General features: G+C 42.3%; 1 protein-coding gene across 4 annotated transcripts in view; it reads left to right on the top strand.

Moving 5' to 3' along the window:
- Positions 1-12,987, top strand: part of ACTR3B (actin related protein 3B) — a 932,787-nt gene that overhangs the window by 146,351 nt on the left and 773,449 nt on the right. For 3 of the 4 annotated variants that reach the window (XM_069647930.1, XM_069647929.1, XM_069647931.1), the window contains exon 3: positions 1,191-1,315. The exons of the other annotated variant lie outside the window; for it this stretch is intronic. In XM_069647930.1, the coding sequence (XP_069504031.1) occupies positions 1,191-1,315 (125 nt within the window). The remainder of the gene's footprint in view (positions 1-1,190; positions 1,316-12,987) is intronic. 4 annotated transcript variants of the gene reach the window in all.

Genomic DNA, 12,987 nt, shown 5'->3' on the forward strand with positions numbered 1-12,987 from the left:
GCACCTTCAGATGATATGCTGGACCCTGTTGTTGTTATCAACCATTAAACCATGGCATGGGATGGGGGGGGGGCGGGTGTCGGAGATGGAGTGGAGGGGGGGGGAGAAAGTTGTGACCTCACTTTGATACATATCAATGTTTGCATTATTTTTTGAATTATGTCATAATTTTAAAACTCCAATAAAACCAAATTTTCAACAAAAAAAAAGAAAGATGCATCCCAGCTAACATAGCAATGATTCCCCATGATCCCTCAACAACACCTCATGTGTTTTTCTCCCAGTAAATTGTTTGCCCTCTGGCTAATCCCCCGTTCCTATCACCTGCTCTGCCTCCAACCCTTTGTCTTTTATATCCACAAAGGTCCGATGACACCCTGGCGGGGTCACAATGTGCCACTTCTTGGACAAGGTCAGGTGCTGTAAGGGCGCAGTAGAGATACTTAATAACATGACATGGCATACCAGAACAGAACATACCAGTACCAATGGTAAACACCTTCTGGATGCTTGCTGTGCTGTTCTTATAGCAAATAAGGCCCACTGGTTTAACTTATTCCAGATCTTCCCATCATGGTCGACCTGTTTTCTGAGAATGTGTTAAAGATGTTATTAAATTGCTCCCCCAGTCCATCAGACTCTAGGTGGTCAATAGAGGGTTGCAGCGTTATTTTCTTCAAGAGAGCCTTGATACCGTCCATAGGTTTACACATCAAAATAGACCCTTGAACAGTCAAATCTAATTGGGAGCTTTCTCCTGCTGAAACACATCACTAGAACACCCTGCCTGTTGGACTGAAAATTAGTTGTCGGAGCACTTTCATAACAGTCCGAAGCTAACAGCAACCTTTGCATCTCGAAAAAAGCCCTCACACACAAATTCTTGAACTCACAGTGTCCTTGTCTCCAAAAGATCCCGTGGTAATGTTTTCTTCCACAGAATATGTCACAAACACTCCTGGGGCTATAATGTACAATGTTTGATGTATCTGTGTCTTTTTCTAAGGTCTTCCAAATATTGATGTTATGTTACCATCTACATCTACGTGTATAGGTACAACCTGATGTCTGGTTTGTTGTAACCTCAAAGCAGCATTATGGTACACAACAGTCAGCAAATAAATAAACACAATTACAATTGAAAGAGCATTATTATTGTTGTATAAATCCATCCAAAAATATTTTTTCAGGCATTGCCATTAAAGAAACTGCAAAGGTTGGTGATCAAGCTCAGAGAAGACTCACGCAAGGTGTGGAAGATCTAGACTTTTTCATTGGGGATGAAGCTGTCGATAAACCTACTTATGCTACAAAGGTACGGGCAACATAGCACATGATTGAAGACTTATATATTTCCTGTGAATCTATTGCGTATTCCCTATCTCGTAACATTAAATGAAAATCTTAGTTGGATGCATGGGGGACTTATAGAAATGCCATTATCATAATAGAGTCGTCCTTCCTCCTGGGATGAAGTACCCTCCCGTGGAATGGCTTAGCACTATGTTATGAGCCTTTTGTTCTTGACTATAGTAAGGGGACCCAGGCCCAAAAAATGTGGCTGGAAGAAAAAGGCCAACCAACAGAGAGGAAGTGTTCATCAGCGTCTTCGTCATCAGGGCAATTGGCAGCAAGAGGTGCAGCACTCTGAATATCACTGGTGAGCAGTGTAGAACTGAGCAGCAGGACAGTGGCGATCCGATGAAGATAGTTCGAGCTGGTGAGAGTCGATCACTGAGGTGAAAGTTAGAAGATGTGGGACACAGTCACTCAGCAGCAGTGAGGACGATAGGGCCCAACCACGAGAGCCAGCGGCTTTGCAAAGGACAGACGAGTATCGGCTGAGGACACACGGAAATGGCACGAAGCAAAACCACCAGAGGGAGGCCTGACAAGATGTCCTACAGAGGAGAGCAGACCCGGAGACAGGGGTGTTGCTAGGTCTGAAAAAGTTCAGGGCTACGTTAATGTCGGGACTGTCGGGACTGGGGGCTAGCTAACCTTTTGGTTGTATCCCCTGATCTTCTATCTGGGGCTACAACCAAAAGACCCGGGGCTATAACCCCCTCAACCCTCTTCCCCCCTAGCAACTCCTCTACCTGGAGAGACGAGGAAGAGCCAAAGGACAGGATCCGGGCTACGATCGCATAACAGAGTGAAAGTTTGCAGGCAAATACCAGAAAATGGAGAGATAATTTGGCGTGCAGTCCCTGAAAAGGGGGGATGCTCTAAGCCCCAACAACTGAGGGATCAACACACTGAAAGTGGAGTCACAAAGAAATGGTGCATGCTGAAACTTGGCGTGAGTTCCTAGCCCAAATAAAGGAAGTGACGTTACAAAGAAACATTGCATGCTAGAAGTTAAGAGCGTGAGTCCCTAAAGCACATTTAGAAACTGAGTTAGAAAGCAAGGCTACTTGAAGGAATCTGAAGTGGGAGTTCCCAGAGCACCATATGAAAGGGAAGTTACAGAGAAAGAGTACATGTTAGACATTGGAGTGTACATTGCTAAAGCACACAGCAGAACGAGATTCCGACAAAGTTTACATGCTGGTATTTAGAGGTAGGAACTGTTAAAATATATTGCACAAATACATACTTGCCAACCCTACAGATTTAGGCAGTAGGCTACTGCTTTTGAAGCAGCCCTACCGCCTACAGATTTCGATGACAGATCCTACGGCATTTTACAGTGGCAAGTAATTTATGTGATTCTAAGGCAGCCTCCAGGACAAAGCATGCAACACATTAATTAGTCTGTCTATACAGTGGACTGGTAGGTGATTACTTTGATTGCACTCGAACTGCGTGACTCTGTCCTGCACTCTTGCCGGTACAACCCTTAAGTGAACCAGCAGTGAAAGCAAGTGGCAGAGTGTAACACCATCACACAGCATCTGCCGACAATTTGATGTTAATTATACATTTTTAACAATTCAACATCTTTCCATGTTGTGCTGTTTTTATGTGTTGTATTTTCCCGTGACGTCATTGTTATGGGAATTAATATTTTTCAAACTTGAAAAATACTACATCTTTTTGGTCACAGAATGTTGGCATGTATGCAAATAGAGGAAAATTGCCTTCTGAAATTCGGAGTCAGCACTCCTGAACCATTTTATCCAAGTGATAACCAAGATAAACATTACCATTTCCGGAGCCTATTGAACAAGGCAAGAAAAAAGCATTACCTGCTGGAACTCGGAGTCAGAACGACTGGAGCATATTGTACAAGGCAAGAAAAAAGGCATTGCCTGCTGGAACTTACAGTCAGAAGCCCGAGAGCATTCTGAGTGAGAGTAAAGCACCCAATCCATGCTGGGATGAGGAGTGAGAACTCCTAAAGGCGATTGGGCAAGTGAAGCTAAAGGAAGAGGAAAGAAAAGGTGGCGAAGTAGACTCGTAACACCTCGTCCCCGAACACTAGATTCAGAAACCGCTTGACACATTTGAATACCACATATAAAAATATGATTAAATATTTTTAATCCATACTGTTCAACGTCATAATTTCGTTATGTTGTTACACTCCATGAAATGCATTTCCAAAATAGCAATATATTCAAAAATTGTGTTTTAACTAGTGACTGAGATACTTTTAGTCAGTCCTTCGTCTTCTTCACATCTTCATGTCATGACAAACTTGCTTTTGTATCAGGCCGGGTCAGAAGATGCATTTTGTTTTCAGAAACAAATGAAGTTACAGGAGTGTGTCCTCTCCTCCTTTATGCTGTCTATCTCCTCTCCCACCAACACCTAACAGTCCGTTCCCAAGCCTTTTACCCCATAATGCAGGAGTTGCAACATAATGTGGGTACAATGGGATGTCGCTGTGCATGTCGTGAAGGAGGGAGCACATGGACAGGAAATCCTGAATCACAATTTCAATATTTGAATACCCTGCTCTCCCTCTTTCTCAACATGTTGAGGCAGATTCCTATAAATGGGGGTAACGGGAAGAGTAGATAACATCTCAGTAACCATAATTCAGGCATGCATATTTTAGAGGACCTCCTAGCCAAGACAAGCATCAATACTACACAGAGTACCAACAGAATCATTATTACAAAAGGTATGAGAGGTTGCCAACATACCTGCCCCCCTGAGTTTCTGGAACATGCCCCTGCCTTATACTTAGTGGAATGAGCACAGGGCTGTTGCTCCAGCCTCCTTTTTTATTTTCCTAAGTGGTAGGACCAGTTAGCTAACAGGATTTGGACTACAGACTCATTTATCCTGACAATCTCACTTACCTTTAGTTGGTTAGGCAGGGAACTTCCCTCATAGCAGTAGGCCTAGAAGGGGGGTTTCTTTTGTATTTAAATAAACATTCTTAAAAACATGGCACATCTTAGTTCGATTCCTCCTTCTGGTTCGCAACAGCTCCCACTCACGCTCTGAGTAGTTTAAAGTCTTATGGTTCACACTTGAATGGTTCCTATTCTTTGAAGCTTGTACGGGCAACAGGCAACTGTTTGTGGCATTTGTCCAATGCCAAATCTCAATGGCCACCCTGTTTATAGGATGGGATCTTGACCTTCTCTGTTCAAAGAGTTAAAACATAGTTGTGGGGTTGCTTATAGTGACCTGGAAAGCTATTTCATAGATTAATCATTTGTGTATGCCTTTTTATTTGTAAGGCACCCACTGCAAAACAAGAGAAGAGAAGGGGTTGAATGCTTAATAATCCTTGGAACTATCAAAATCAGTAAAGTGCATAAGGGAAGGGATGAGTGGCCATGCAAAACATCAATTTGAGGTAAGTGATGGAGTAATATAAGTGATGGAGTTATTCAGCATCAAAATCAGAAAACCCATTAGGAGAAAAAAAGTGTGATGTGGTTAGCGATATGAGATGTCAACGACTTAGTGTACACATCTTAGAGCAAACTTTGTGGCTGATACAATCTTTCTTTCTAAGCTGCTTGAACGTCTTGTTTATTCTCAGGTTTCTGTTTCTGTTACTGAGAATCCTGTTCTTCCTTATTTGTAGTCATTCTACGGAAAACACACTTCTTTCTGTTTGTGACTCCTTTCTGCTCGTTGCTCTAAACACTTTTCTTTTTATTCTGTTGGATCTTTTGGCTGCTTTCAATATGGTGAATCATACTTTACTTTGGACTTTTCTCTCTACTTTTGGGTTTTCTGGACCTGTCTTATCTTGGTTTAGCTCTTATCTGTATAACCGTACATATTCAGTAACTTGGGCTGGTACCTCCTCGAATAAATTTCCTCTTCTACATGCTGTTCCCCAAGGCTCTGTACTTCGACCTTTTCTTTTTTCACTTTACACATCTCCTCTAGCGGCTATTATCTCATCTTTCTGTATCTCCCCTCACTCCTACATGGATGATACCCAACTCTTTCTGTCCTTTTCGTCTTTCACCTCTTCTATCCACGATAATCTTACTTTCTGTCTTTCAGAAATCAAAACTTAGGTGTCAAACCATTTTCTTGTTTTGGATGCAACTAAAACTGAAGTTCTTTTTTCCCATGCTAATACTATTCCTCATCGATCTCCTCCATCTTTTCTTCCCTTTCCACCTTCTTCTCTCCCTTTTTCTAGATCTGCTTGTAATCGTGATCTGTATTTTTATGCTGATGTATCTTTCTCTAATCCTATTTCCACTATATCACATTCCTGTCATTATCACCTTTTCAATATTCGTAAAGCTTGTCCTTTTCTTACGTTTAATGACACCAAACTCTTGATTTCCTCACTTATTTTCTAACACCTATTTTATTGTTCTACTCAACTCTTTGGTCTCCCTGTTTCTCATCTAGCTCCTTTAAAATCTGTTTTTAAAGCTTCCGTTTGTTTGTTATATTTACTTTATTCTCGTGATTCAATATCTCTGTCACTATCCTCTCTTGGATGGTTACCTTTTCATTTGCATCTCAAATTAAATTTTCTTGGTATTGTTTTTACATCTCTTTACAGTCTTGCACCTTCATATCGTTTATCTCTTATTTCTTTTTATGTTCCCTCTCGTGCTTTACAATCTCAGTCTCAATTCTTATTATCAGTTCCTCACCCCTCATGCCGAATCACAAATGTGTTCTTTTTCTTTGCTTGCCTCACATTACCGGAACTCTCTCTACCTTTCTTTTCATTCTATCACTTCTTACTCTCTATTTCATACTTCTCTTAAGAACTATCTTATTCAGTCTTACAGAAAAAGTTGTATAGTTTATGATTTCACATTAAATTGTACTGTAAGTGTGATTTGTTTAGTGCTTTGGTGTAAAGCGCTATATAAATTACAAATAAAAAAAGAAAATACAAGGTCTTGGTGTTCATTTTTGGGCAAATTCTTGGACATGTCCGGTGAAGCAGCATTTTGATCCATTGAGTGCACTGCTGCTTTAAGGAGAGGTACACCATCAGGAGGAGGTTTGGAGAACACTTAATCCGGTAGAGGCCTTCAGACGATGGTCCTCAATGTTGGGGGTGTTTGATTGTTTCATATGCTATCCCATAAGGTGTGTTGATGAACAACTCCAGTCTGCAATTGTGGGCTCTTTACATTGCAAGACGTGAAGCCTTGAGTAAGTCAGACAGACCCTTTATATAATATTTTTTATTCTGCTTACAAATCAAGAGTAGTAAATAACCTAGCAAGATGGTGGTTTGCATGACCTTGTATATGTAACAACATTGTACTACCTTCTAACATCTCTTTCTCATTTTACATCTAACAATTATGGATGCCTTCCTACCGCCTTAAACATGATTTCATTATTTATTAATGTATTTATTTAATGACTACCTGTTCAACTTACTGTATTGGTCTGTCCAGAAGATCAGATATGTAGCTGCTATTTGTGACACCAACCATTATCTTTAAGAAAGTTGCGCAAACTGGTTCCCATGGGATGTGTGGTCTTGCTGAAAGGAAAGAAGTTTGGAGGCCCATGTCTTGTCTTTAATGTACTCTTTTTCACACATCGTTCTATTTCAAGGTAATCTTAGACCAGATGATCTCCAAAGCTCTTTTCCATCTTAAATCTGCCTCTCCTGCAGACCCTACTCCTTTATGCCTTTACACTTTTTGCAATCTCTTTCTGAAGACTGCATCTCTTTATCACAACGGCTGGTAATCATTCCTTCAATCATGGTGTTATCCCTCCCTCACTTCAGCATGCTGTTGTGTCTCCACCTTTGAAAAAGCCTGACCTGGATCTGGCCCGTCCCGACAACTATCGCCCAATATCACTACTCCCTGCTGTTATGCAAATTATGGAAGCCATTGTGACACCTCAGCTGTCTTTTTTCTTGAATCTATTGATCTTTTGAATGGCTCTTAGGCGGGCTTCAGACCTACCATGGGAACTGAATCAGTAATGATTTTGGTTCTTGACGATTTAGTGTTGTATCAGGACCTTCCTTTGATACAATAGATCATTATGAACATTATGATACAACGGCTGGCCCAGGCTGGCTTCAGAACCATTCAAGCCTCTTGAATGGTTTATTTCTTTCTTATCTGATCGGCAGCAAACTGTTTCATTATATCCTTTTTCTTCTGCTTCATATGCAATCACCTGCAGTGTTCCCCAGGGTTCCTCTGTCTCTCCTCTGCTTTTCAATTTGTATCTCCGCCTCTGGCTGATCTAATAACATATTTTGGTATCCACTTCTACACTTATGCTGACGACACCCAACTGTTTTTACATCTTGATTCACAGCTTCTGGGTTCCTCATCTAATCTTAAGAACTGTCTATCTGCAGTCTCAATTTGGATGGCTAAAAACAGCCTCAAATTGAATGGCGGCAAGACCGAAGTCGTGGGCTTTGGCGCTTTGGCACCCAGGACCCCAGTATGTTCTGGAATTGCTCTTTCTGGCCAGAGCCATTGTGGATCCTTTCTGTACCTTGCTCTTGCGTAAAAAGCCGGGGGTGGGGGGTTAAAATGTTAATCCCAGGATCCAGAGAGGTTCAGATTATCTCAGTCTGTAGAGTAGGTTTTCGCAGACTGAAACTGCTTAAGAAATCCTGGGTTTTCTCCCTCTCAGCTGCCGGGTCACTGTTGTCACTTCGTCCATGATGTAATCCATTGATTATTGCAGAATGCTGCAGCCCGCTTCGCTTTGGGGGCCACCAGATCTGAGCACATCTCCTCGCTATTAAGTAAACTCCATTGGCTGCCGGTAAGGAGGCGGATCGAATTTAAGATCCTGTGCATTGTTAACCAGGCCGTTCATTTCTCTGACCCTATCTTCTTATGACAGAAGCTTAAAGCCTACATTCTTTCTCATGGGCTTTGCTCAAGTGATAAAAAATCTCCCTGCTAGGAGTTTATTTCATTTTCTTAACAAATATTTTAAAATATATTTCCATAGACAAATGCTACTTAAAATGTCAGTGGATCCAGGAATGCTGACCGACTTGAGGGAATCCCTTAGTCCATCGCCGCCCCCACCCCCTGGCATTGAGTATGCATGATCAAAATTTCAAAATCTCGTTCCTGAATTCTAAATGGATAAAAATGGTCCTCCTTGTGGTCTGGTCTTTGTCACTCCCACAGCATCAAAAACGTTGGTATAAGGGTGTGTGGTTCATTCCGGCTGTCAAGTTAGTGCAGATATGGTGTGTCAGCACTGTGTAGTCCCTAGGGCTCTGTATTCCACACCTGTGTCTACAATCCCTTCTGTCAGCTGTCACAGTTCTCTTCTCACGACCCTTTGTCCCTTCCTCCATACAGCAAAGCAGCATAACCCCCTTCCAGGTGGGTCTCCTGCAGTTCCTATGGGATTACATAGCATAGCAAAAAAAAAGTAGTGCCAAAGGGTAGAGGACACTATGAGATTGAGATGGACACATCTTGTGAGAGGTGGGGGCATGGGTATCATTCTTTCATTTTGTAGAATCAGTGCTGCTGTCTCTTGGCAATGCTAAAGGCTGAGGTCATAGGTAGCAGAGAGGACAATGTCCTCTGAAACCTGTGTTGTTTACAGTTTAAGTAGACATATGGCCAGCATAAAGAATCCAGGAGCAGAAGTGGCAAGAGCAACAGTCATGAAGTTGACCAGTTGTCTAAACCCCAGCTCTTACTTCTGCTCCCAGGTTCATTTGCCCCATATGCTACCTCTCTGCCTTCTCTGTTTTCGGTCAAGAAAGAGGAATTCTTTCCATAGATTTGAAATTCCCTGGTACTTCCTAACATATGCATACACATCTGCCCATGAGGCAGAAAAGGGGTGGGGGGCACTGAGTGTTGTCACTCCCACAGATTAAAATAAACCTGGTTGAATATTGCAGGTGACTGACCAGTGACCAAGACGATGTTACCTCAGCTTCCGAGTAGATAGATAAAATGCATATGGACCTAGCTATTAGTCCAGGTTCTAATTCTGCCAAGACTTTCATATTCTTGGTGTAAATTGCTCTGTTCTACTGACCAGTGTGAGAGCAGGTCTGTGTTTTTGACAAACATCGCCCTCGATGGCCTGAGAGCAAAGTCTCTGGCTTCAGAGAACTGGTACGATGGCAAAGTAAACAAGTTGCTTGACATCAAATCTTTGCGCAATCTGATGAACATAAGGGGGCCGACTAAGCCATTTGCTCTTCTAAGGTAAGAGGTTTGTGGGCAATTTGAAATGGATGATAACAACACCCACTGCTACATCGCCAAGAAGCGAGATGAATATGGCATCAAGGAGCATTAGCATCACACAGGAATGTGTTATCCCAGTGAAGGGATGGTGGATCAGACCTCTTACATTGCATTTAAGGGCCAGTTCTTGTTTGGCTTGCATTGGAGGACTGGATCCATGGTACGTTTAGGAACGCCAGCACAGGCATGCAAAGCACTAACCCACGCCTCAAGGTACGAGGCCCTCCTTGCTTATTCGGTACGGTAATCTCTCTTCATGCATGTTATTATGCAGACTACACAAATGACAGTTATCATGTTAAAAGTTGAACGACGTTTAGGTTCAAAGGGTGGGTTTTGGTATATTCAGATGACCTTCTACCCTCCACTGCAAAACTCTCCATGTCATCTGCAGTTTTCACTTAGCTGGCTTACCGATTAAGGGAGGATCCTGCTTTGCCTATCCGCTTGGGAAGCCTTTGTTATAAACTAATGCGTTCAGTAAAGCAGAAGAGTATGCAGAGAAGTTCTCCTTTATGTCCGTGTTTCGAGTTGATGTGCCACTCTGTTGCTAAGGGACCTGGTTGATTAAATGTTCATAGGGAAGGGGCATCCGGTTATACTTAAAATGGGGATCAAAGCCAAAGGGATGTAGAGTATTTTCTTAATTTCCTTGTACAAAGTAAGCAAGATAGGACTTTGAGGTGTTAGTAGACTTGAAAAGGGCAATCTCTGGTTGCAGCTAATGCACCTTTAAGTGGTGCGAGGGGGCTTCCAGAGGATGCTGTATTCATCAAAATACATTGCGTGTTCTACTTTGGGTGTATTTCCACTTTCTAATCAGTTGATCACATTAAATATTTCCCATGTTTTTGAATCTACGATTATATTTTAGCAAAGGGTCCCTCCCTTGGATGAATATATGTTCCCTGGGTTTTCACCTGAAGAGCGGCTTGCCTGGGAGGCTTGCAACAATCAGTGTACTATTCTACTGTAGCGCTACCTGGAGAGCCAGCTGATGTTCTCCTGTGCAGGCAGTCAACTATAAAAGAGCAACACCAGAGTTTGCTTGGTGCTTCGCAGCAATTCTTTTTTTAGAGATGTCAATTAGTCCAAGCAACTTATCTGCCTTTCGGGTTTGGGTATTGACGCTCACTTCAGGATTTTACATGATTGTAAAAGTCTGCCCCCATAAGCAATGACTCACAAGCAGAAAGGTTGGCTTTCAGTCTTATTTTGAGGCCATAGGCCTCAGCCAAGGACGGCTTCATGTTTCGGGGAAGTAAGTGTGAGCACATTTTATTTGCAAAAAGTCAGCATCGGCTATGTCTTACATTTTCTTGCAAGACCTGCATCTTCTTGTGGCTGTAGACTTATCTCAATATAGGTCAGATGGGCAGTTATCTACTGCAATGGGGGGATCTGTCTCCTCAGCTGTACAAGAAAATGATTGAGGTTGAAGTGGGCATGTAAGAAGAGCTGTAACCCTGGCAACACCCTCCTAAATTAGGCCTTTGATCTGGGGAGTCCTAATATTGGACACTATTATGGTTATGCAGTTTTCCTGGTCCTGCTTGCTATTCATGTCCCATTGGTCCAATGTTTCTTGCACTATTCCACCGAATGAAGGGAGATGTCAGGTTTCCAGATGGTGTTGCTGAATGGGGCTTAATACAAAAATGCTGGTAAGGTGGACACCATTAAATCCTTATTAATTAGGTTCAGAGTCAGGGCTTTCCCAGCATTTCAATTTAGTTTTTCACCGTAAGCTAAAACTTCTCTATACAGTCATAATCCTTATTGTGAGCAGCCGATATAGGGTGTAGATAGCATGCATTAAGTACTTCTATTTTCCAGTGAGGTTTGTTTCGCTCAGAGGTTTTGGTTGAAATGTGTGGACGTTTGAGTTTCTAAGGTGGATCTCTGTAAAAAAAGAATTAATTGTACGTCTTCCCTAGATCTTTTCCAGGTACATGAAGGGAAGTCCTGGGTGTGGATACCTGCCACTCTTCCTGACCTCACCCTCTCTCTACCTTTCCATTCTACCCCATTCTGATAGGTCTAGACCGCAGCTGAAATGGGCAGGGGCTGGAGATGGTAGTTGTTTCCATCTGACAAATATGGAGTAGTTCCCCTCTTGTGCCAGATCGGGCTATGCAGCAGCCGTCAGCCTCCTGCACTAGGCTCTCCTCTCTATCCGACTATGCATTCAGTAGGAAGGGGGTGGGGCCTGGTCTGCAACATTTAGGCGTGACCTCAAATACATTTCACCATATTCAAGCCTCTGGCAGTGTCTCTGGAAAAGCCATCTGTGGAATCTTCCCAAATACTCGATCCGGATTAAGATTCATCTTTCATTTCCGTTAAAGGCTTTTTGCAATTGGGCATACTGTGTATATCTCTGGGGTTACAGTAGTGTGTGCATCCGTTGAGAGACAGCAAGTTTGATGCCCTTTTCGGGTTATTTGGTATTGTTGACTCCCTGATGATGATCATTTCAGTGAGGGCGCACCACTGATGTGTAGCCCAGGCTTCATCTCATGGTGGTTGCCAGAGCAGCTATGATCTATTTTTTCAATGTTGTTCTTCATGGCATCATGGTGCCATCTTGGGCAGATTGGAGGACACGCATGAGGCCTTCTTCGGGAATAAGGAGTAGCTTTGAGATGATTATCTCTATAACCTAGTCAGAACTTCCAGAAAAGTGTGCAGCAGATCCACCAGGAGCAAGGTTGCTTTTGGGAAGCAGGAACAGCTACATTGTGAGACTTTTTGGGGCCTTGAGTACATGCACATTTGGTGGTCCCCAATATGAAAATATTTTAATCGAATAAAACTGTTGAAAACTGCACATTTGCATTAATTACCTAAGTGCTTTCATAGCAAATTTGAAATTGGTGTTTTCTATATATGCAGATTCTGTCCAGGACATCTGCTGCTAACAAACCAGTACAAACACAGATAAAACACAGTATAGAAGCTAGGAATACAGATTAAAAAGCCATGCGTATAGAGCCCTTGCTTATACCTTTCAAGACATGTTTATCTTACCAACAATGGCCATATGGTCTGTCACCAATGTTAGAATAATAAATCCAACATGTGCTTCATGCCCATCTACTTGCACAATCCCATCGTCTGTGTTAATTCAATTTCACCGTAGTGGTCATTTGTACTTTAACCATTTAAATGTGACCTTACTTGAGATTGAGGGTTCATGAACAAGTAACCATCAACCTGACTCTACCAAACTTGGGTTTTAAATCACGAGACCATGATAGGATAATGTAATAGAGAAAACTGTGCATGGATTGCACACATGATTGTAAAAACACTTCACATTCTGGTTACACAAAAGGAGGAACAAGGACAAACCATAGCCTGATCCCCA

The sequence above is a fragment of the Ambystoma mexicanum genome, chromosome 2q (assembly GCF_040938575.1).
Source record: "Ambystoma mexicanum isolate Mex_15411 chromosome 2q, UKY_AmexF1_1, whole genome shotgun sequence".
Lineage (NCBI taxonomy): Eukaryota > Metazoa > Chordata > Amphibia > Caudata > Ambystomatidae > Ambystoma > Ambystoma mexicanum.